At 35.4% G+C, this 25,680-nt stretch overlaps 1 protein-coding gene across 2 annotated transcripts in view; it reads left to right on the plus strand.

The window, feature by feature from the left end:
• Positions 1–25,680, plus strand: part of LOC149807031 (uncharacterized) — an 88,773-nt gene that overhangs the window by 17,521 nt on the left and 45,572 nt on the right. For both annotated transcript variants that reach the window (XM_089960896.1, XM_089960904.1), the window contains exons 4-7: positions 507–599; positions 8,150–8,236; positions 15,593–15,670; positions 19,869–19,967. In XM_089960896.1, the coding sequence (XP_089817022.1) occupies positions 507–599; positions 8,150–8,236; positions 15,593–15,670; positions 19,869–19,967 (357 nt within the window). The remainder of the gene's footprint in view (positions 1–506; positions 600–8,149; positions 8,237–15,592; positions 15,671–19,868; positions 19,968–25,680) is intronic.

The following is a 25,680-nucleotide window of genomic DNA, read 5'->3' on the forward strand; positions in this document are numbered from 1 at the left end:
AGTTCAAGAGCAATTTGTTCCAGGTATCTGGGGTCCAGCATGTAAAAGAACATCTGTAGGACTTTTTTTGATAGTTGGAATAATGAGAATATGAGTGTCAGAAGAGGAACAAAAGTATCTAGAAGAGGTGAGGTTAGATAGGTATTTTGGCAGTCGTTAAATTCTAAATTGAGAATAGACTTTGATAATAAGTAGTACTGTACGTTGTGTAAGAACAAAACCCATGTAAATCAAATTTGTGATGGGTATCATTTTTAATAGATAGATCAGCAGATTCAGAAATGTTAGGTGGGTCACGTCCATCAGATTGTTCCTTGTAATAGTATAGTTTCCAAAGCACATATCATGTCGCTTGAAACATCTAAAAAAGTTGAAAGATTTTGTATCTTTTGATGTTCCATAGATCTGCTTGGGGATGGAGCGAATGAGGAGGAGGCTAGGATATTGCCTGACCTTAATGTATGCTAGACTTAAGTGCATTTAATTGGTTCTTTTACTTGTTACAGAACATGGCACATCTTCAAATGGAGTGACTAGTGCAATGAAGACATCACCTTTCCAGCCAGTAAAGCCAACTATATTCATGCCAGGCATGAACAGTAAGTCAAACTAGTATTTATTCCACACAACAACAGATTCAGATGTTTTTCCAGGTCAATCTTCATGCAGTAAAATCTGCAGACATGTAGCATCACTGCTTTCTAACAATTTAAATTCTTTTCCTTTCTTTAAATCCAAAGGCACCTTCATAGAAATCAGTTGTTGTCTGGCATGGAATCATTGCTCCTCAGCACATAATGCTGTTTTCTTTAGGAGCACAGACTGACAAAATCCCCCAAAGATATACTGAAATGCAGGCATAGTAAATTTGACTTTCGATAACTAATAATATTAGAAAATTTCAAAAATGTTGCAATGGGATTATTTTTTTTAGCTTACCTAGTTGTAAAGACAAGTGAGCTTAAGGTATGGTTCTGCATCTGTCATCAGTTGCTGTTTTAAACTGCAAAAAATCCACCTGAACCAATTTGAGTAATTGATATAGCATCCTGTCAGTGAAGGGATTTCAAATGGTATGAATGATACCAATTAGCCATCAGATCTGGCCACCATTAAAATAATTTGTTTTAATAGCTATAACAGCTGCTCTCAGATACTGCAGAATTTGACAGAAATCATACTTTCACGCAGACCTTTCAATTTTGTATAAATGGTGCTGATGTGCCTTTAGTTATGGTTACTGTTATTAAGTAGATAAATCTTTAAATGCAATCTCCAAAATAAATTCTGACTAGAATTTGAAAGCTTTCTGCATGAAGACCTGTCAGATATGTACAAATGATGCAGATCTGCCATTAAATGTTGCAACTGTTACTAAATTTGGAAAATCTTGAAATGACTTGTTTTATACATTACTCAGAATAATATGACTTGAAACAGTTTGTTATTCAAAACCACTGAACAGATCATATTTCACAGAATAGAGAACATTCAGACTTGTACAAATATTGCTGATATGCCATCCATTATGGCCATCATTACTAACAATAGAAAAACCTTTTATTTAGCACATATGCAAAACCATTTAACAAGATTTGACCTAAACTTGACAGAAAGCTTCCTGGAAATTCAAAATTTAAAATGTTTACAAATGGTGCCAACCACCATCAAAAAAATGAGGGTGGGTTTAAAAATTTAAATGGTTTCTTCTCTTTACCACTGAATAGTAGCAATTCTTGTGCAATTATGAAAGATTTTCTTTACCAATATGGGTGGGCTGGACTTAGGAGCAAGTAGTAGAGGGTGTAGCATATAGACTGCATGATCACAGGATTTCCCCACATTCTGCAAGAATGTGGGTTTAATGTGGAGAGGTTGTGCAGAAGAAATAAAATTTGCAACATGTTTATAATGGTGCACAATAATTACAGTAAAAATGTAAATTCAAATAGTATCATATTTTGCATCAAAAAGTACCAGCCTCTTTTACTTAAACCAGTACCATTCCGCGTGTTCATATTTCGAACTGGGATTCCAAAGAAATTGGCCAATGCACCTGGACATATATGCATTTAGCCATCAAACACCAATACACATCATGCTTTTTGCATGCAGTGTGCCACAAATTTTAGCATTGGGCATGGTGGCAGAGATGATGTGAGGAAGCAAAAAGCACAAAGAGGTTGGGAAAATTAAGAACTCGCAGTAGATTTCAGCTCTGGAATATTTTAAGCCATCGACGGAAGGCCTGCAAGCTACCAATGCTGAAGCATTGTTTGTGAGTTTTCTTGTTGAACATGATCTACATTTATCAGCTGGAGAACATGCTAAACAATTGTTTCGACAAATATTCCCAGACTTGAAGATCGCTTCATGAATTCATGTCAAAATTCACTAATTTTTCTCCCTATTTTCACTAATTGCGAGCCTGGAGGGTTGGCACTTATGCCTGAGCTCAAGTAGAGAACTATATATACTGTAAATGAGAGGATTTTAGCACCTTGAAAAATTATATATATTGTGTCCAGTATTTGGGCTGGAAATTGTATTCCTTCAAATTATTGAATTCAAGTGATTATTTTCTTTCTCTGATAAAATTCTTGGATAGAGACAATCACTGGAATTTATAGTGTAATAAAACCTGGAATTATATTTGTGATTCAACCAAAAAAACTGTTGGCACATCAACACCAGAGATGCTCCCAGGGCACGTTTTTCACTAATAGACTCATAACAACTGTTTATTAACACTTTCCCTTTTGTCTTCAACATGCATCACTTGCTGGACACCATTTAAATTTTTTTTATATAATCAAGAGTTTGATCATGCCAACACTTTGCATGAAAAAATATGTGCAGTTTAAAGCATCTATGGTACTGCCGTAGAGTTGGTCTGATTCCCTGAATAATTCTACTAATTCTATATGAAACCTGGATACAAATTAAACATGAATGAACCAATTATTCAGATTTTTCACCAACAATCTTTTTTTTTTTTTAATTCCACAAGTCTGTATTTTAAGCGTCATTTTCATAAGGATTATTGCAAAATTGTATGTGTTGGTAAGTCTGAGATGGGACAAGTCTTGGTTCACCAATCTACTTGTTCTAGCAATTGATATGCTCAGGAAGAGTCTGGCCAACCCGAATCTTCTCAGCAACCACAGTCACAGGTGATCCTTCCCTGCCCAGACCATCCTCTTCTACACACCCAGCTTTTGTCAGAACAGTCTTGCAAGACAAACAATTCAAACCTTCAATTGTGGTGAGAATCTTGAGAGCAAGAAAGTCTTACACTGTGAAGGCTCACAAAAGAATGAGGTGTATTTTCTGGGATTGGTGCCATACCAGCAACACTGTCTCTCTTTGTGCCTCAATCCCTGAAGTGGCCAACTTTTTTCTCAGTCTATTTGAGGAGAAACATTTGGCCCCAGTCTGTCAGATGATTCCACCCCGTTATATTGGATACATTCCAGCATCATGGCAGACTTGACTTTTTTCCCCAGCATATAGACTTATCTGATCTTTTAAACCTTTTGGTCTCAATTGACCAAAATCTTTGTTTCCAAATGGAACCAGTCCTGGGATTTAATATGGCTTGATTTGAAACCATTTGAACCTCTAGCTTGTACTTCACTAAAGTCACTATCATACAAGTCGTGTTTTCTGATTGCTTTAGCTTCTGCATGCATGGTGAGCAAGCTGTATTGCCCATTATGTCGATCTGAACTTACAGTTCAGATTGGAGGGTTCAGTGGTTCTCTTGACACAACTAGGATTTGTAGCCCAAAATAGGTTACCATCTGTCTGCCTGCAACCAAACAGTTGTGACTTGCTCACTCTCTTCCATCGACAGGTGGAGCACAGCAGCCATGCAAGATCCTATTTGCGCTCGCAAGCACTACTTGAAATGCACAGAGACAAGTTATGATACATAAACACCCCTTCCTTCCAGTGTAAGCTGGAACACAGAACATCACCGCTCAAGCTCTTGCTTTGCGGCTGAAGTGGGTTGTACGCTTGGTGTACTCTGATGTCTCACCAGATCAGAGTGACCTCACTAAGATTAAACTCAGAATTTCCTAGCAAGCCTCAACGTTTGAACACAATGTTTCAATCTGAGATATGATAGAAGCTGTTGGCTGGTAAGCAGAGTCAACCTTTTTGAGCCTTCATCTCAGAGATTTAGTGTGCAGATGTAAACATTGAATCTAGTAGGTCCAATGGTGGCAGCACATACTATCACCAGACCAACTAGATTAATCAACACAGCCTGTTGGATTCGCCAGTGAAATTTTTGTCATAAGAAGACTTCGTTATTCATCTTTACAGTATGCTATGGTCACAGGTCAAGTGACCCCAGGCTGTGTTGCTTATTTAATTAGGAGAATAGGTTATTGTTTACATGGGGAATCAAGCTGTTCTTCACTAGAAGGATACCCGAGATAAAGGTTGGATGATCAGCATCCCCTCCTATTACTTACTCTTCTAACGTAACATGATTGGGGAACGTATTCGAAGAGAAAATCAAATTTTTAAGTAAATTATGTTTCTCCCTTCCAACAACCCCACCATGCAAGCATCCTCATTAGTATCTGGCGCAGCTTAAAAAATTAGCAACACACTAAGATGCCAAGGGGAGGTATTGGGTTATTTTGTGAGTGATCTCAATCATGCTTTAGTAAGATAGATTCAGTGTTGATTACATGCATCTATATGGTTGAGAACTGCTCATTGTATCCCCCAGGGGTGTAAAATTGAGGGTACAAAAAACCCTTTGGTGTCAAAACTGGGGGTCAGATAAAAAATGTGGGGGTCAAAAATGTACTGACACATTTTCATACGACTCATACTTTTTCAGCTTGAAATAGGATATTGCAACTTGCGCTACTCTCTCTCTCTCTCTAAACATACAAATACACCAACATGCACAATTAACAAACAAATGCATTGTCCATTCAAAGAATAATTTTATTAGTTCATTTTTCTTTTAAAGTCGTACTTTTAACAGTCTCCACAACAATATTATAGCCCAACACATTACATATAAGCCAATACAAAAAGCCAAATAAATCTTTTTAACCAAATGGGAGTTAATTTACTGCCTTTAATCAAATGTGTACTATCATAGGTTTCATCGTACTTCGTTCTAGAACACATTTATCCAAATATCAAGGAGGATACTGATTCATCTTCTTTCTAATAAGTTACACTTGAACTTTAAGATCTTTCTTTTAATGCAGTAAAAGTTAAAAACCAACAAAATCTGCAATGACCCGCTGACTTTGTAATCCAAATAACGCATTTGTCTCTGCAAGTTTACTGATTTCTATGTTGTGAAATAATGTCTTAGGTTATAATGTGTTCTCCAGATATCTTATGGCCAATGAGGGCCTATTTTTAAAAATTCTAAAATCCTGTCACAAAAGGATTATTCACTTTTGCAGTCTTTGCAATCACGTGATCAGAAGTCACACCAGTAATCATAATGAATATTCCAGTCAAGGGAATAATTTTCTCCATTTTTCATTAAAGTTAGATCAACGGTTACTCTTTTGTGTTCTGCTTCTTTCACTTTCTTCGCTAATGCTTTTTAGTGCATGACGTTTTAATCTGGCGATCACTTTCTAGTGCAACGAGCCTTGATGTTAAATATCTAGAACAGCTTGCTGAGCTCGATGACAATCGTGAGAAGCTCGCGAGATTAGGGGAAGCTACTCCGTCATAGCATTGCCTATGCTAGTATGGTTCATTGTTTTTTTTTGTTCCCTGCGTTGCACTTTGCTATACGAATAGAGGAGAGCAAGGCAGGGAGCAAACAAAGCGGGGAACCAGTCAATGCGAAGTATATACAATGCCATCCATCGTCCAATGCATTGGGTATTAAATAAATCATGATCATATTATGAAAATTCTTTGCGTCAAAAAAACGCATGGTAACAAAATGTGTGTGTCAATTTTCTCCAGCGTGCGTCCCTGATGCACAAATGTGCATAAAGGAAAAGACTGACTGCTGCTGATCTTGTAGAAACTATCCAGGGGTTCCAATATAATTGTCTTCTAGAGGGATATAACAAACTTATCCATTGTTCAGCCATAACAGAATTGTGTAGAGCCTAACAGCCTATGATATCAAAACATAAGATAACCTATTTCTTTATGGTAAGATTGTCTGCTGTGGTTGATACTGTAGAGCAAGAGGGAAGCTCTCGTGTCCTGATGCGAACTGAAGATGGGCACAAAGCGATGACATGGAAATAGTTGGCACCTACACAGCATGTGGAACTGAAGTGGAGAATGAGAAGAATAGGAATCAAAATTACTAGACACATGGTTGATTAGGCAAAAAAATGTGCTTTCTGTTGCACTATTTTTAAATTTATGGCAGGGCAGGTTTTGGGGTTTATTTTGTACTTTAAACGTATGTTTTAGACACATGGTTGATATGGCAAAAAAAATTGTGCTTCCTTTTGCAATAGTTTGAAAATTAGGGTAGTGCAGGGCAGGTTTTTAAAAAAAGTATTTTTGTGCTTTAAACATATCTATAATGTGATTTTTTTTAAACCTGGGGTGTGTGTGTGTTATGGTCAGCAATGATTAACAGGGATGGTCGGCTGACCAGAAACACATATTCTTTTGTTTGGCCTTCCCTGCAGTTGCTTATGGAAAGAACTAACATGGAGGGATATTAAGTGTTTTCTTTCTATAATATAAGAAAAATAATCCATTTACTAACCAAAATGATTCCAGGTTAACCTATGTTCTTCAAAGGCTGAAACCTTGGCTAAATACAGATTTGCAACAGATGTGATCCTATAACAGAAGTTTCCTAGGGACAACATGATAAAATTGTAAAAGAATATGTTCAGATATCATGAAAACCAATTCTCGGATCTGATTTGTTTAAATTAGCCAAAATTGCAGTGGTCGCGTTACAAACAGCAGATTGTGAGAGTATATTTAGTTCACAAAACAGAATTTACTCTGTTCTTAACAGCAAACACTGTGAATAAACAGATAACTATTTAGATACAAGAGGGTCATATAGATCATTTCCATTTTCTGAGGCTTTGAAGAAGTGGAGTGATAAGGAGAGAAGAATATTTATCAGCTGTTGTTTGTTATTAGGGAAGTGATATAAAGTCATCATATGCTTGTCTTAAATTAGGTATACCTTATGATGATGTCACCCATCAGCACCCCATTGAGCATTGTCCCCCCTGATCCCCCACCCCTTGCAGGTAGGTGTGAGTGACCTTCCCCTTTTTCTTAAGAAAACTCCTTGCAGCATCTCTATGTTAAAAAAAATAATCTGCATTCAAGATTATACAAACAAGGTTCTAGAAATAAAAGTTCTGTGGGGAAAGTTTTTGAACAGGAGTTTTCTGTGTGGTCACAGGTAGAGGGAAAAGTACTTCATCACCATTATCTTATGCTGATAGATAGAATATAGTTTCTTGATTTAATTAACTCTAATAACATTAGTAAATTGGCAGTATAATTGTGGCTATAAAGATGAGGTAAGCAAATGATTTGCAAGGAAGATGTATTTGGTTACTATTTTGCCAAAATGTTCAAGGAATGCAAGGCACTGGAATTTGGGGAATTTATAGCAGTACCTTATTTTCTGTCACTAAACCCTAATTCTTACTAATAGTGTACATGTATGTACAAGCTCATAGTTACATGCAGTATGCTGGTATAGAAGTTTAATATTGGATGAGCTGTCTAGATTCTGAAATACTGATGCAAGGATTCCTGATAAGCATGCTCTTGAGTTGGCATCTCTGATAGATACTTGCACAAGATCACATAATACTTGCATTATTTTTTAAAAGCATTAAAACATTGGAGTACTCACTACGGTTGTCATTTCATTTATAATAGGCCTTGGATGATAAATGGTAAGACTAAAGTGTTTATTGTCAGTGGAAATTGTAGGAAATCTAAACAGAAATAAGCAAGTATTCGAGTTAAGACTTCATTGACTGTTACTTTCATGCCAACTCTGCAAATTGATTTTGTCCCAAAGCTTTCTCTGAACATCATACTTTTATTAATTAGATTTAGGCCAGAGATGTTATATCTGACTTTTAAGCATCCATGGTTATATGTATGTTAATGTAAAGATTTTTATCTTTATTTGCAGTTGTTGGAAATAACCCCTTTGCTCCAAAGCCAGTATTGAAAACTGATGTAGTGTCTACTTCTTCAAATATGTTGTATTCATTTCCAGGTAGGTCACATGTTCTTATATGCATATATGAAACATCAAGTTATGTTGAAGGATTACAATTTATTTCAGAAAAGTGCTTAGTACAGACATGGTGGTATATGCAGTTTTGACAAGTTAGACGTTTTGTCTATTAATGGGTATGAGGAAGTTGTGTTACTTTTTGTTCAAGTATAGGTTAACAACAAACACTCTGTGACAATAAAATTTCATATTAAAGTACTGTACATTCATTAGGAATCGTTACGGTCACCTTTTAAAGATATGGGGCAAAGACCTCATTTACCCTAGGCAATACAAATTGACTCCAAAGACAAATGACACACTTGAATGCTACATTGAAGCCCTTTCAAAGGAGTTCTCATTAGCATACATGCCAACCATTACGCTTTTGGCGAATCATAAGGCTTTTTTTCACTAAATTACGTTTTATGCATAACTTTTCGGATTACATGTTTTCACTGTATCTCCCTCCCAAAAAAATAATTTGTTTTCTCATTTTTATAAACATTCCATTAATCCCACAGACCGTATTCTAGAACAGATGTCTTCTATGTAACTACGACACAAGAGTATGCTTGTTTGAAGACTTGCATGAACTTTCCTAACAGTATTATCTTCTATTTGTAGCAGTTTCCCTATTTCCAAGAAACATGCTGGTTTCTACTTTCAACTTTTGACTTCGGCTTCTTTTTATAGCAGCTGTATGGCTTAGTTAGGAGAGAACAGACTGGTTTTCTGACTTTTAATATTTGCTCACAGATTCTTTGTTCTAATTCATATCTGGTACAGAACCAGTCTGTAGGTATTTGACGCTAAAAGTCAAGTCAGATTTATTATAGTCGATGCGTGTGTTAGAGCAAAAATATTTTAAAAATAATTTCACAGATGGATTAGGAAAAGATGAAACACTGATTTAGAGATGAATACATGAATTACACAATACAGCATTCCATTCTAGGGCAACTTCGCGCCCCTTGCAGGTTGCGTGGAAAGGATTTTAATATTGGTTATGGTGGTAAAACCAAGAAACTTTGAATTAGCTTGTTTTACTAACTCCAGTACTTAGGTGATTTCTTTTTTACAGCAGAACTAAATTGTGGACACGAATTTTATAAATGCAGAGGCGTTATGTACCGAGTTCTTAATAGAACATGGACTAACCCTAGCAGTAGAAGACTACATTGGTCCTTTGTTCAAATGGATGTTTCCCAATTCCAAAATTGCAGAAAATATGCATGTGCAAGAACAAAATCATCTAATATTGTTAGGTGTTTAGCAGAAGATACTTCACTTAAAATTGCAGAAGCCATGAAAATTGGGCTGTTTAGTATTGCAACAGACAGGAATAGTGATTATGACAAAAAGTTGTATGCTGTCTGTGTAAGAGACTTTGACAATGAAAAGGGCAAATGCATAGTGCTCTTCTTTCATTACCAGAATTAACAGTAGATTCCACTGGAGAAAACATTTTTTATTTATTTGCTTGATAATGCTTTGAATAAACATAAGTTGGCAGAACTGTATGGGGTTTTCAGCTATCGTGCAATCAGTGATGACTGGAATTCATAAAGGAGCTGCATTCTATATTTTGAAAAATGTCTCCATCATTGTACATATTAGGTTGTCTCTGTCATATGATGCACCGTGCTGCAGGAAAGGCTGCTGATAAATTAGAAGAACTCCTGAAGTATCAAATTGACACTCTACCTGACAATGTACTTCATGCGGACAGACTTTATTCTTTTCATCTTATTTTCCAGCTAAAAGACCCAATAACTGTAAGATATAAATGTCCTCTTCTTTGTCAGGTTATGAAAGTAATATTGGTTCTTTACCATTCTAATGCTGACTGTGAAAGATTGTTCAGTATTTTTAACAAAACTAAAACAAAATTCAGATCCAGGCTTAGTATCCCAGCACTTAGTGTTCAACTGGTATGCAAAACAGTCATAGTCTCAGCTGGTACAAAGTGTTTTGACATGCAGTATGAGAGTCTGTTGCTTTTTAAAGCTCAGTGTTGTATGTGAAAACTTGAAGCAGTAATTTATGTTAAAAGTCCAGAGGGATAAATAAATCATTTTGTACATATGCTTATTGAATTTTTATCATGTTATATTTGATTACTCTTTTTCTGCTCGGATTACTGTTTTTGTCCACTTGGATTACACATTTTCCTTGCCAGGGGTTGGTATGTATGCATTAGGGCATTATTGGGGTTTTGCTTATTTTCACAAAAATAAATAATGCTGACCATTGAATTGACTACATTGTTGCATACAATGGCAACCGGCAACGCCTAAAGATTTTAGGAACCAGTAGCCAGACTCAGCTGTTTGTTGGGGGGGTGGGGTTACAAAAAAATCCTCATAAATGGCCATGGCTCTAACGGATTAAATAGAGGTCATTGGTATTTATCTCTGTGTTGTGATGCAGTCATGGATAGCAGTAATGTTTTAGAACATTCTCCACTTGTTGGTAGAGACTTTTAAGCTTTTGTAATTAAATAGACCTGTTTTTATCATACTTTTGTTCATAGCTGTGTTGAAAGGTTTTTTTTTGTGCCAGAACATTGTGGTTGCTAGTCACATTCTGCAGGTGGCTGCTTACAGCTGTATTTATATATCAATCTGTGTATGCTGATAGTGGTCATAAATTACAGGTGGCCACGAAGGCAAAATTAATGTATTTGTGGTCCAGGTTGGCCAACCAGTCATTTTTCATTGATGACCCTTGTACAATTTTTCCTCCAGGGTAAGAAAAGAAAAGAAATTTAAAAAATTCTCGAAATTGAGTTTTGCATAAATTGATCTGATTTAGTCTGGTATTTAAAGCACTTAGTACATTATATATACTAATTGTTATAATATATTAAATGTTTAATTTAAACAATAACTACCTATTTTACCTAATTTCAAAACCAGTGCAGTAGGCAACATATATTTTTATTAACCTCTTATCGGAAGCTGGTCAGTGTAGGTTTTACTGTATTAGATATGATCTTCATTATTTTCTACTCTGATTTGGTTTAATGGAGAGGAACTGGTATGCCCTTCATCTGGTTTCCTGTCCTTTTGCAAAAACTGTATCATTTATTTTCATTGGGCTCAATTTTTTTTTCTTCTCTTTTTGTAAAGGGCATTTTCATGGGTACTTAAATTCGTAGTTTTACCTGTCCAAATGTATAGTGGTTAGAGCGTCCGCCTTGCACGCAGGAGGTCGTGGGTTCGATCCTCAGCCGAGTCATACCAAAGACTTACAAAAATGGTACAAACAGCTGCCTCGCTTGGCACTCAGCATTGATAGGTTAGTGTTAGGACTGGTCAGCCATGTGACTGGGTGGGACATCATGCTACATGTCTGCGGCATGATGCCCCAGTGTTAGACTTCACTATAAACTGCCACACTGCAGACATCATAGCGATATGACTGAAAAATTGTTAAAGCTACATTAAAAATCTAAAACACACACACACACACACTATCAAAATTTGCATATTAGTAGGTATTTAATTTCATGGTTTAACCTCTACAAATATCTAAAATAAAGAATACAAAAGAATAGAACTATGCTGATGCAAACAGCCTCACTTTAATGTTTAAAACAATACTACAACCTGTATGAGCACAAATTAAAGACATGGCAAGTTCAATACTTGCACCATGTTTTCGCCCAAGTGAATAATATCAGTTGAAGCCGATGCAGCTAACAACACTAAAACAATTCTTCCATCTCCATGAGCACAAATAAAACACCTCTCAGGATTAATCTTAAGCCTCCCTGATGCAATAAAATTAAAGATAATGCATTAAAATCCCAGCCTTAGAGTCCCGTAGGATGCAATAAAAATTGCTGACCAAGTTAATTTTTAGCTTGCAGAAAAGGTTAATGTTTTACAAAACAGAGGTCTCGAGGATTTGCTACACCATCTGTTGAGGTCATGCTCATTAATTATGCATTGTGTTCATTTCAGAGTGTAGTCAAATAAATATAGTGCACATGATCTTGAAAGGATGATACGCTAAGGATTCAAATTACATTATAAGATAGACCCTGTGATAATAAATATTGCTACCATTTTTGTTTTCATGTTGAGGCTTGGATAAAATGCTGTTTGCAAATCTGGATAAGTATTTTGTGGTTTTAAATGCATACATGCCAGCCATTATGCTTTTGATGTAAGCATTACACATTTTTTTTAACAAATTAAGTTTTTTTTCCTCCCCAGTATGGATTACGCTGTTTTGGTAAATTAAAAATTAAATAAAAATCAGTCAAAAGTTGTGTTTATCATTTTTAGTGTCATCTCTTTAATTCAACTTGTATAAATTTGAGAATTTGCTTTTTAAAAAAATCCCTGCTTAGTAAGAACTTTCCTTGTCTATTTATAGCAACTGTATTTGACCCATTTTATTTCCAAGAAAACATGTTTTTTTTTAAATCAATTTGAACTTATCCTCACAGATTCATTATATTCATAATAAAAATCGGTAGCAGACCAGTCTATGGTTTTATAGAAAATGGCACCAGATTATAAGCAAGACACTTTACAGTGTCACTTGTTGATGTTACACAACTAAAAATGTTAGAGTAGGTGGATCTTTGCAAACTTCAAAACCTGTCAGATCAGATAAAAGGACAAATCATCACTGTTTAGGAAACTTTAAAAGGTTTAGAAGAATATGAGTGTAATGAAATACAGCCCTTGGGATTGACCACATAAATGCTCATTGCAAACTTCAAAATTAAATTCACGATCATCAAGTTATGTAATTAAGATGTGTCAACCGTTATTTTTGTTTCGGAGGGTGTAACTCGTTGCTGTCTAAATAAAGGCCTCGTGTAGTGTGTTACCAAGTCGACTGACAGGATATCAATTTTAATACACCACTCCCTCGATAACTCACACCCTGATAACTCGCGAACCCACTTATAATGCGGTGTCAGGCATGGATCCCATTTTTTAAACCCGAAAATTCCCCAAAAATGTATCCCTATTTGTTGAACTTGAAGAAAATCGCGATCAAAATTGGTAACGGAAACTTTGATGTGTCACTCGTTTTATTGTTGAAAACGGTAGATAGGACCTGGAAATTATAATCAACACTATGAAATATCAAATTTACAAATAGCTCATACAATTTTTTACATTTTTTTCCAAACAACATTCCTAGTACCCCGCAATTAGCGATATGTAAGGAAATTTTGATCAATGAAAATGTCACGCCGAGTGGAGGCAGTACTTTAATAAATACAAATTAAATAATTTTGTTATCAATTGAAATTTGTGTTCTAGTTCCATCTTTTAGTTCCTGTTAAGTGTAATCGTCATAAATGCAATGTGTCCTCTTGTAATTAAACGTAAAATGCGTCAATCCACCATAACAGCTATGTCCGCGAACGTTTCTCAGAGAACCTAATTAAGTGCAGACCGTGTTTTGATAACTGAATTGCGGAAGTATTTGTTGTATTGTTGCACTGAATTAAAAGCTGGCCTCCTTTGTATTATCACGTTAATTATGTCTTTTGAATTAAAAAAAAAGAGGTGGAATAAACGAAAAGTTAAAAGGCACCAAAATCAGACTAACTTAAAATCTAGCAGCCTCGGTTGTATGTTGGGTGAACTCACTTCATTTGATCAATCGAACACTGTAATAAACATTATTGTGTATGTAACAGAAACAACCTTAAATTAACCGACTCTTTCATAACTGATCAAAGATAACAAGGCAGCAAAGCGATATGAATACTTCGTAAAATATCGAGCTTGATTTCACAGATATGGACCATTGTGGACAAGCAAGGTTCAGAGAATTCTTGAACTGGCATTTAGAGATATCCTCAGTGATGATAAGAAATTTCATTATTACTTCCAATGAAATCACGATATTAACATTGTACTAATTGAACAATAAAAAATTGAGTTTCGAAGTAAATGTGTCACGAAAAAATGTTGCGTGTTTTTTAAAAAAAAGGAATCTTGTTTGGTGGTGTATCAACAGTTAGTGTAGTTCCCAAATTATGGACTACCAATTTGGCAAGATAATATTAAACACCACTACGGGAACCAGACTCATCAAGAAAACAAAAAGCAGTGACGTAATGCACAGATTTGTCGCGTACGCATGATGGTTGTTCAAACCATTTGGATCGATCTTTCATGTCTGATATTTTGAAGGAAAAAAATGTTATTTAAACAGAATAACGAACAACTTCATTAGAAGAAGCGCATTATTAAAAATTATTATCGACGTGATTTTAAAATGAAGATTCAGTCATTAAACAGTCCAGTTCCCTAACGCTGCCACCCCCCACCCCACCCCCACCCGGTTTTCTCGATGTCAAAGCAATATTTTCCAATTTTTGGGGGTCCCTCTGTAACTCGTGCCTTGTTTATTGTGCGGTCTATGTTTGTGGACCCCGTTGTGCGCGAGTTATCAAGGGAGTGGTGTACATGAACATTTAATGAATTAAAAATAAGTAAAACTGATAAGGTTTTGTGTCTCTTTATTCCTGGCATTATAATGGATATTTATCCACTTCATGTATACCCAACATGCTTGTGAGAGGGGACTGCAACTTTTTCACCAAAATTCTTGTGAGACCTCTCTCTCTCTGGCACTCTTTAACATCTTGTAAGGACCCTGTAAAATTTAAATGTGGGGGTTCTCGGGACTCCATAAAATATCAATTTAATGGAAGCCCTGAGTAAGCCTACTGGATTGAGTGCTTTACCCAGACCAGTGAGGAAAAAGACACCCAATATGGTAATATGTTTCCAGTCTTGTGCAGCTGATTGTACAGATTGCGTTGTTACTGTATGGTTTTATTTAATCATACATATTTTAAGCATTAACTGTTTGTGTTCCTTGAAAAAATAGCTTGAAGCAGTATCATCTTTCACTACTGTCTCTAGGCTATTTCTCACTCTTACTTTCAGTCAATATCACTCTGCTCATGCAAAAATTCTATAAAAAAAAAATTTTTTTTTCTTTATAAATATGCTTATTATGGCAAAGTTTTAAAACAAGTATTCATTATGCCTTATTCATTTGAAAGGAGAAATATGAATCTGTAATGACTGTCTTAATATCGATGCTTGAACTGTTGCTTTAGTTGGTAGTTAGGAAAATGTGCAAATTTAATTTTAATAATGTGCAGTTAAAAGGTGCTTTCTTACGAAATGAGTTATGCTTTAATGAGACTATTTGTATGACCAGGCATTTAATCCTGACAGCATATTTATTTGTTCTATTTTCTACATTAACATTCTATTTTTTGTTCTGAGAGCTATATAGTGTAAATGTAAATGTTATAATATTTTTGGGACATTATCATTTAAGTTTTTCTTTACACAGGTGCAACATCTAGTCCCACAAAATTTGTCTTGAGACCATCTGCATTATCAACTCATCTTCACAATCTGACAGAAAAAGGTAAATACTATATATTGATTCTAAATAAATCAAATAAAACTCATTTATTTCTTTGAGTTCCAGAAAATGTCTTGAAAAATTAAAAAAAGGGTTGACAGTAAGTGGAATTTTGATGTAAATGATAATGCAAGTGAAGAAAATTGGAATTTATTACATTTTACAATTCATTTTATTTGATGATAATGCTACTCTTAAGTTCTCAGTAAAAAATGCTTTCTAGAATTATTTACGTACAGCATAAGTCCCCTCTGTTCTTTGAGTCATGTATTTTATGGTAGTTCTTTTATACTTCAGGGATCGTCCTGGGCTTCGCCAATGTCGCAAATTGCGATTTTTTTTCCTTATTGGCAACAAAAATATCCCATCTGGCGATTATTTTGGCGACATACTTTTTGGTTATTTAATTTGTACATACAATCATGGATTTGGACTGAATAAATTTAAAGTCAGAACGAAAGGAAGCCATAAACTTGACTAAGCAATGCATTGGAATCAATCTGTTACACAAACGATCCTTTGTTCTTATTGACAACCCTATCTTTACAGTGCATTGTTACATCATAATCTGCCTATGCTGACATCTGGGCTGAGTACTGTATGTTGCGATACAGTCAATCATGCTACCGCACTATACCTACAACTGATCGACTTCTGAAGACGCGAATAGAACAGATATAATTAATTGTATGGCTAATCATTCTTTTTTTTTTATACATATACCAATACAATAGTTTTGCTGAACCTTCATAGAAAACTGATAACCTTTGAAGTACCGACTACTGTGTATAAATACAAAACAAATGGAAAAAATCTCAATCACAATTACATCTGTCGCCAGTGCAGCATTTTACTCATTGATCTTTTTCTTTTGTCATCAGTCCCGTGTTACGGCTGCAGAGACTTAAACTCCGCAACAAGAAATAGCAAAAAAAAAAAAACCAAAAAAAACCCAGTTTTGCATAATTAATAATAATTATTTATTTCTCAAAATACAGGAGTGAAAGAATCCCTAAATTGGGTGTGAATTTACGCTTATATATACGGTCCAATATTGCAAGGTGTTGACTCGTGTAAGTTTCATTCGTGGGAATGGAGATCCTATTTTTCTTGTCGAGAAAATTTATACAGCATTCAGTGATCATTCTTGGGATTTAGGAAGCAATTCGCTACAAGCTTTGTGAAGCTAGCCATAAGGGGGAGGGGGCTGCTGAGAGACTACTGGTGTCACCTGTCAGCACTGAGGACTGTGAACGTGGATTCAGTAAGATGAACCTCATAAAAACTGACATCAGAAATAAGTTCTGCATCTCATCTCTCGAGAATTTAATTAGAATCAGCATGTACAGATGTGAAAAATTAGACTTTGAAACTGCATTCAACAAGTGGGCAGCCCTAAAATCGCGACGGATCTTCATGTAACACTTTGTAACATTTTGTTAATGCTTGTTGTAATTAAAGTATTAACTAATCCATCTTTTGTAATTTTCATTGCCTGTTACATTAATAGACTAAATTAACACTTGGAAAAATGTACACTACTTTTTTTGGCGACACTTTTTGAAAATTGGCGACAAAATATTGAGGTTGGCGATTATTTTGGCGACAGCTTTTTGAAAGCCAGGACCATCCCTGTTAACTTGATATAATCTTACCTGTCTATGCATTATTGAAAGAAAAACATGGAATAGAAATCCCAAAACAGGCTCATTGTTACTTGTTTGAAATACTCTTGATCGTGATATAATAAATTATTCTATTGGGGGGTGGGATATATGCAAAATTAAAAAATTATGAACGAAATTTAGGGCATGTATTAAATCATTTGAGGATATAGAAATATTGACCTATGTTCACCATATCTATATTCTTTGACAAAAACTGCTAAAATAAAGGGAAAATGGGCTAAAATTAACCAGCTTTGTTAGTTAAGACAAAAAGATCATACTCATTAAACTTTATCATGTGTATAATGTGAGTTTATGGGGTTTTTTAAAATTAAAAATTGTTTTTTGTAATCAGACATGATTTTTCTCCATTTTAAAGCTGACTTGAATCAGATTTTTCTTAATATAGTCCATTTTTTTATCATCTGGGATCTGGTTTTTTAATATATCTGTCTGGTCCCATTCTGTAACGACCCTTGTAAAGTATTCGTTCCATATGTTACTTAGCACAAGAGTCTCATAAGACTATTCTGATTGGTCAAAAGTTTACATTCATTCAGTGAATCTTTGTGTAATGGAAACTGATGGCAGTGGAAAGAGGCATGCTTGCAAAACATGGCGTCCCGAGTTGTTGAGAGAGACCATGACATGAAAAATTTAGATAACGGTTTAAAAAATGTATGGGAATGGATGGAACAAAAAAGTTGATGGAAAACTGAACGCTAGAGGACTGGCATTTTGTGTCCTCTGCAAGAAAGATCTGAATTACAATAATCACGGTTGGAAGAGTTTGGAACATCACCTACAAAAGAAGAGAACAGATGTAGCACTCTTTCAGAATATGCATACTGCATGTCACCAATACAAGCACCAGCTTGAAAGGAAAAACGCTCTTGAGAGGAAAAGAAATGATTTGATTACACATTGAGCCAAAAAATGTGGTGACCCCATTGTGGCAGGACCCCCAAACCACCCTCAAAAAATTTTCCACTTTTTTTTTTAGGGAAGACCAAAATCATGTCTGTGTAATGTTCATACATTGAGGCTGAATAAAAATATAAAATGTTTGATAATAATGCCATATTAAAGTGCCTGCAATATTGTTCATTATTTTAAAGCATTCAAATATCCATTGCCATTACTTACTCATTATTTTAAATGTATGTTTTTTATTAGTTTCTGATGAAAAGAAATATAATAGTGAAATATGTTTTCTTTATGAAATATTTCCAAATTTACTCACTAAGACCCAAGAAACCAAAAAATCCTGAGCAGTTTGGTAGTCAGTCCAGGCTGAATGGATGGTGGGACTTCTGCAACCTTCTAGTCATATGTCCATCACCTTAACCACCACAGCTCCCTTTGGGGAAGATCTCTATTGTTTTCAATTCATCAACTGGACATCATTGGTTTTTTAAAATATAATTTGCACTGAACCATCAACAATAAAGATAAACAAATCTTCTTTATCTTCAGTGCATTGTATACAGACATTGTTCACCACAATGTAAACAGTGGATCACCAGAGATTGCTTATTTAAGCGGCAAACACACTGGTGACCAGTCATTGCCATTCTTGAAATAAGTGTATCACTCAAATTTATAAATTAATTTACTTTATTATATTGTCTGTGAAATAAAGAGATAATTTACTTTATGGCTTGGAATGAAGTGCACTAATCTTAATAAAAGCCCCCATTTATCCATTATTGCCATTAGCTGGATGGATTAAGGTGTAAGAATCACTCCTAATTAAAATAGAAATGTTTAGGTTTTTTATGAGTAATAAATCTCTAGACACAAATCAATGACTGAAGAATGTAGTTTAAGTCTGTAATTCATTGCTTGCCATTATATTTGAAAATGCTTTAGAAGCAAATAAGTTGCTAATATAAATAGTACCAGCTTCAGGATTTTCATGAGGGTGAATGATAGTATTTTGTGTTACTAAAGTCCAGCCTGATGAGACATCTATCGTGCTGAAAAATGGCGTTAAACCCCACAACAATAACAACATTTGAGAATCTTTGAAATTTGTATCACAGCTGTGCTTATTGATGCAATGTTATATACAAAATCTGTTGTGTCTGCCTTGGATGCAGAGGGTTGCAGGTTTAGAACTTTGGCCAAGTCATACCAAAGACTTATAAAAATGGTACTAACAGCTGCCTTGCTTGGAGCTCAGCGTTAAAAGATTAGTGCTAGGACTGGTCAGCCTGATGTCAGGATAATGTGACTGGGCAGGACATAATGCTACATGTTTGCAGCATTATGCCTCAGTACTAGACCACTATAAACTGACACTGCAGACATCTTAGCAATATGCCTGAAAAATTTTAAGGTTGTGTTAAAAATCCAAATCTCTCTATCTCTCTCTCTCTCTCACACACACACACACACGCACACACATATATTTGCAGAATACAAAAGTGTTTCCTCTTCCCAGCTGATCTGTTTTGAGTAAAATTTGGCTAAATAAAATTAACTTTATTGGAGTCTCTGTGCAAAGTACATTCTTTTATTGCTTGTTGCAGAGGAAGTTAAACCCGCCGTCAGCAGTATTTCTTCAATTTTGAAGCCAGCCAAACTTCCAGACCCTACTAAATCTTTTGGTCACAAAGTTGAACACACAGGTAAGATAAATACCCTGTTCTGTATATAATGCATATAATTGTGAACTCCAGGGATCCAGGTCAGCCATCATTTCAGCACTAGGGAAAAAAGTATTTAAAAAAACTATTTTGACAATTATGAGGGTTATGTTATGATGGTGTCCATCCATTTGTTGAATGTTTTGATGGTATCCATCCATTTGTTGAGTTTCATTTCAGCCCAGTAATTTGAGGTGTCACACCATTGAGAGTTAACACACAATAATAGTAGTTCCTGATCACCTATATGCACCAAACTTTATGGATGGCTTGCAGTTGGAACAAGGAAAAAAGCTATTCGTTTGGGATTCAAAAGATAAAAATCAAGGTCATTGTGTTGGAAAAAAATGAAAATGGTTTCTACACAGTAGCATTAGTTCTACGTCACATACATTGATAAAACCTGTACCTGGCTTGCACTTCGTGTCAGGATCAGTTTTTGGGGTCAAAGCCATTGGTTGAAAAAAGAAACCTATCAGTTTTGGGGTCAAAGCCATTGGTTGAAAAAAGAAACCTATCAGTTTTGGGGTCAAAGCCATTGGTTGAAAAAAGAAACCTATCAGTTTTGGGGTCAAAGCCATTGGTTGAAAAATGAAACCTATCAGTTTTGGGGTCAAAGCCATTGGTTGAAAAAAGAAACCTATCAGTTTTTGGGGTCAAAGCCATTGGTTGAAAAAAGAAACCTATCAGTTTTGGGGTCAAAGTCATTGGTTGAAAAAATAAAAGTTGCTTCTGCATAATAACATTAGTTCTACATAATATATTTGGACCAGACTTTATGCATGGCTTGCAGTCATTTGGAGTAAGGAAGAAGCCTGTTGATTTTGGGATCAAAAGTTATGGTCAGAAAGAATAAAAAGGTTCACACACATTGGTATTAGTTCTACATAATATATTTGGGCCAGACTTTATGCATGGCTTGCAGTCATTTGGAGTAAGGAAGAAGCCTGTTAATTTTGGGGTCAAAAGTTACGGTCAGAAAGAATAAAAAGGTTCACACGCGTTGGTATTAGTTCTACATCACATTCATTTACTAGGTCAATAGTCAGGATCAGTGGCTGAAAATATTTATTTTTATCCACAGTAGCATTAGTTCCTATCACATATTGAAACCAAACTCGGGGTTCAGAAGAAGCATAGTACTTGTGGTCTGAAAATTGATGGTTATGATCACTGGTTAAATGATTTCTGCACCAAAATTTCATTTATCTACATAGACGACTATTAAATACAGGCAGGGGTGTAATGTGTCATTCACAGTGCTCTTGTGTTGGAGGCTTGACATTTATGTCAATGATAGGATGATAAGAAAGTATGATTCTTTTAAATGGTTGAATTCCCAGTATTGTTTCACAAGACAAGTGGTCTCCCATGTCAAGTCATGACACTATTTAATCAATGAATTTGTGCAGTGAGGATCTGTTCTCCCAAGACTGGTGGTGACCCGTAGAAGTTATCTTTCAAGCCAGGTTTAACTGTATTTTTTACCCAGCTCATGCTAAGTTCATGTCTCATTTTCCAACCTAATGTTACTCATTTTTTTGCATTATTCTTATAACGAAACTGGAAAAAACATTTTATTTTGGTAGCTTTTATGTCATAAATGTGAGTTCTGAGGAATTCAGCGCCTCACTTTTCTAATATTTCCTATGAGAAAATTCACTTTGAGTCTCGCAAATTCAGCATACTTGGGATTTCTTGGGAAGACACATGTAACATGTAAATAGGGGTTGACTACTTGTATTTCATTGACTTACTCAGTTAATTTCATATTCAGAATACTGTGATACATTTACCCTCCTCCCTTAGCCACTCCTACCCATAGGTGAAATCCCTGCATATGGCCATGGGATCAGTATGTAGGACAGTTTAAAGTTAGTACAGCTTACATTTTGTATTCTGATTTTATGTTTTATTAAGCATGTATCCAGTTCATTTCAGATTAGGCATATTTTGTATGATCCTTTATTTTATTTTCTTCCTATACTGTGTTTATCCCCTGAGTTACATCCTAGGATTGAACCAAGAAGTCAGTTAGTAGGACACTTGACTTTTACCTCATCTGGACATAAGGTTAAGTGAGCTTATCAGATAGCAATACATCCATCCTGTATTGTTTGTTGTCTGTCATCAGGCCATAAGGTTATGTGCACTTATCAGATAGCAATACATCCATCCTGTATTGTTTGTTGTCTGTCATCAGACCATAAGGTTATGTGCACTTATCAGATAGCAATACATCCATCCTGTATTGTTTGTTGTCTGTCATCAGGCCATAAGGTTATGTGCACTTATCAGATAGCAATACATCCATCCTGTATTGTTTGTTGTCTGTCATCAGGCCATAAGGTTATGTGCACTTATCAGATAGTAATACATCCATCCTGTATTGTTTGTTGTCTGTCATCAGGCCATAAGGTTAAGTGAGCTTATCAGATAGCAATACATCCATCCTGTATTGTTTGTTGTCTGTCATTTGGCCATAAGGTTATGTGCGCTTATCAGATAGCAATACACCAATCCTGTATTGTTTGTTGTCTGTCATTTGGCCATAAGGTTATGTGCGCTTATCATATAGCAATACATCCATCCTGTATTGTTTGTTGTCTGTCGTTTGGCCATCAACAATTAATTGTTGCCACTCTGGAGGCCATGTCTCTGATCAGTTGGTAAACATGTTTTATATCATTAAAATTACAGGCTTGTTTAATAAGAAATGAAATACATATTGATGAAGTTATCACACATTTGATTGGATAACATTGTTACTACTCTCAAGGCCATATTTCTGATCCATTTTGGAATATATGCATATATTTTTTAAAATCCTGGACAAGTTCAGTAGTGAATAAGATTCTTGCATACTAATAAGGTGATTTTTGCTTTTGATATGTGAAGTTTAATGCTACTCTTGAAGTCATATTTCTGTTCCTGTTTTTATCCAACTTGAACTATTGGATTATATTTTTATTAGGAATAATAGGTATACATATTTATGAGGTGGTCTTGCTTCTGATATAGCAAAAAAATTACCACTCAAGAGATTTTTTAAAAATAGGATTTTGCTCAAATTTGGTAAATAAGCCAAATGTATCAGAATCTTGGCTGAGTACAGTTATGAGTGAAATTCATGTATATTAATGATTTGACCTTGCATCTGATTGGCTGAACTTGTCAACAATCTAGCAGCTATATTTCTAATAGATGTGATAAGTTTGTTTATAGTCTTGTATTATCAATATTTTGGATAAGTTTGATTATGAGCAAGATCTGCAAATATTAATTACGTAATCTTCTGTAATCTTCTCTCAGCTTTTCACCACTTTGGAGACTTAATTCCAATTCAGATTTTGCTCCACCTGAAGCTTATATTATCATTAACATAGGTTCTATAATAAGTGAGGTCAGGGCTTAATAATCAGACACATCACATCAGATTGGCTTCTCTAGATGTAGAGACTTTATTTCTCACCCAATTTCTTAAACTCGGTAAATAGGTTTTTTATCATGTAGATAACTTCGATTATGAGCAAGATACAAGAGATTATGCATATTAATTATGACTTTATCTTGTGTAAAATCAAAATGATATAAAGTTAGGGAGATAGTTTAGCTAGGATGTGTTTTTATGGTACTAAGCTTGCTCAGTGAAATGTTGTGTAAGCCAGGTGAGCAATATCAGGCCACTTGGAATTTGTTTTGTTTGGGGGGGGGGGGAGAGGGGTGCTAATTTTCTCCATATTCAATTTTTTAAAATGATTTTTTATTTCCTTCTTCATAAATTACTCCTGCTCTTTGGGTTATTGTCAATGGGTTGGATTTATGGAGTCAAAAGGTACTGATTAAACCTCACTCTCAATGGTACAAAGGTTAGTCAGTTTGTTCTGCCTCTACTGTCCTCCTTCTATTTGGAAAAAATAAGCTGTTTGTTCAAATCTCTATTTCTGGAGCAGTTTCCAAACCTCCTGGAGTATGGGAATTCAGTAGTTGGCAACCTGATTTTTCTTGGAGATTTCAACATTCACTTTGTCATGGAAATCCATACACTTCAAAACTCCTAGATTCTATTCACATTTTCAAGTCAGTCATTTAGCCAACCTCCCCATAAACATAGTCACATTAAAGACTGGATTCTTCATATTTCTGTCTTCCTTGTGTTCCACGAACTTGCATCATCTCAGTGTCATATGCCAGTTCACCTTAATATTCCCTAACCTTCCATATGTTTGCTACTAAGAAAAAACTCTTATGATAAAAAGAACCTAACTAATGCATGACATCCAAGCAAACCTAATAACTTAGTTCCCTCTAAAAGCAGTGTAGCTTGACAAGTGCTTGTGTTTATTGCTTGACAAACTTGCTCCAGCAACCAAGTGCAGAGTATGAATTTAAAAGTGTTCTTCATGGTATGGTAGTGCTGGGGAACAGCCTTTCATTGCCGAAAGATAACACCATAAGGCTGAGAGGATTTAGCTTTCCACCAGCCTCACTATTCATAAGTAGATCTATGTAGCTGTTAAGGAGTATGTCTCATAGTTCATGAAGGTACATCAGTCTACTAAAGTACTAACATCGTGGAAATTTCCAGCTGCAAAGAGCTTCAAGTTTACGAACAAGCTATTGTCAGAATAAATGTACACCACTTCCAACAATCTTCTCTCCATTTGATCTTCTGGACCTGTTTGCAAATTTCTTTTTGTGACAGAGTTCAGTCTATTAGAGATAAGCTTAACAACACAATTTCAGTTGACTTATTGTCACCATACAGTTGTGATACAGAATATACATTGTATCCTTTAACAATATTTGAATCTTTCTGAGTGGATTTGCTACATACGGTTGTGTTGAAGAGTGCCTCAGAGTTACGTGAACTCAATCCGATTCTGACATCTCTGCTGCTTGCGGACTTGATTATGTATTGCCTTCACTACAATGTTATTAATGTTATTCCCATCTGGGAAATTCCCATCATTTTTCAAAACTGCTATTCTGAAACTTCTGTTGGAAAAACCGACACTTGACCCTAATGATCTAAAAAAAACTACCACCCTGCTTCTAACCCCTCATTCATTTAAAAAATCTTAGAAAAAGTTGTTCTATGCCAGCTTGTATCTCAACTGAATTCATAGTCTTTTTAGCAATGTACAGTACTTGTCCTCACCATTGTGCTGAAACTGCCCTTCTGAGAGTAGTTAATAGACTCTGCTTTGCATAGTGTACAATTACATACCTCACTTTTCAAGACTTGTCTACAGCATTTGACACAATAGACCATGATATATTATTTCACTGTCTCCAGTAGTTGGTATTCATGTCACAGCCTTATTATGGTTCAAGTCCTCCTTAGTCAACAGAACACAAATTTCTGATATGAAGTCATGGATGACATGTAATAAACTGCAGATGAATGAGGATAAAAACTGAAGTCATCCTGATCACAACAAAGACTTTCTCATTCACGTCCTTTACCTCGAACAATAACTCAGCAATACCAGCATTTAATTCACATAATATGAAACCTAAGTGTCCATGTCTACAGTATGCTTTCATTACACCAACATGTATGAAATTTATTCAAGGCTGCATGTCTGGAACTGAGACACATGTGCTCTGTTGGCAGTTTTCTTTCAGTTGATGCCACTAAAACACTTGTGTATTTCTTAGTACTTTTAAGACTGGACTAGTATAATTCACT

The sequence above is a fragment of the Sinohyriopsis cumingii genome, chromosome 1 (genome assembly GCF_028554795.1).
Source record: "Sinohyriopsis cumingii isolate HCF-2022 chromosome 1, ASM2855479v2, whole genome shotgun sequence".
NCBI lineage: Eukaryota > Metazoa > Mollusca > Bivalvia > Unionida > Unionidae > Sinohyriopsis > Sinohyriopsis cumingii.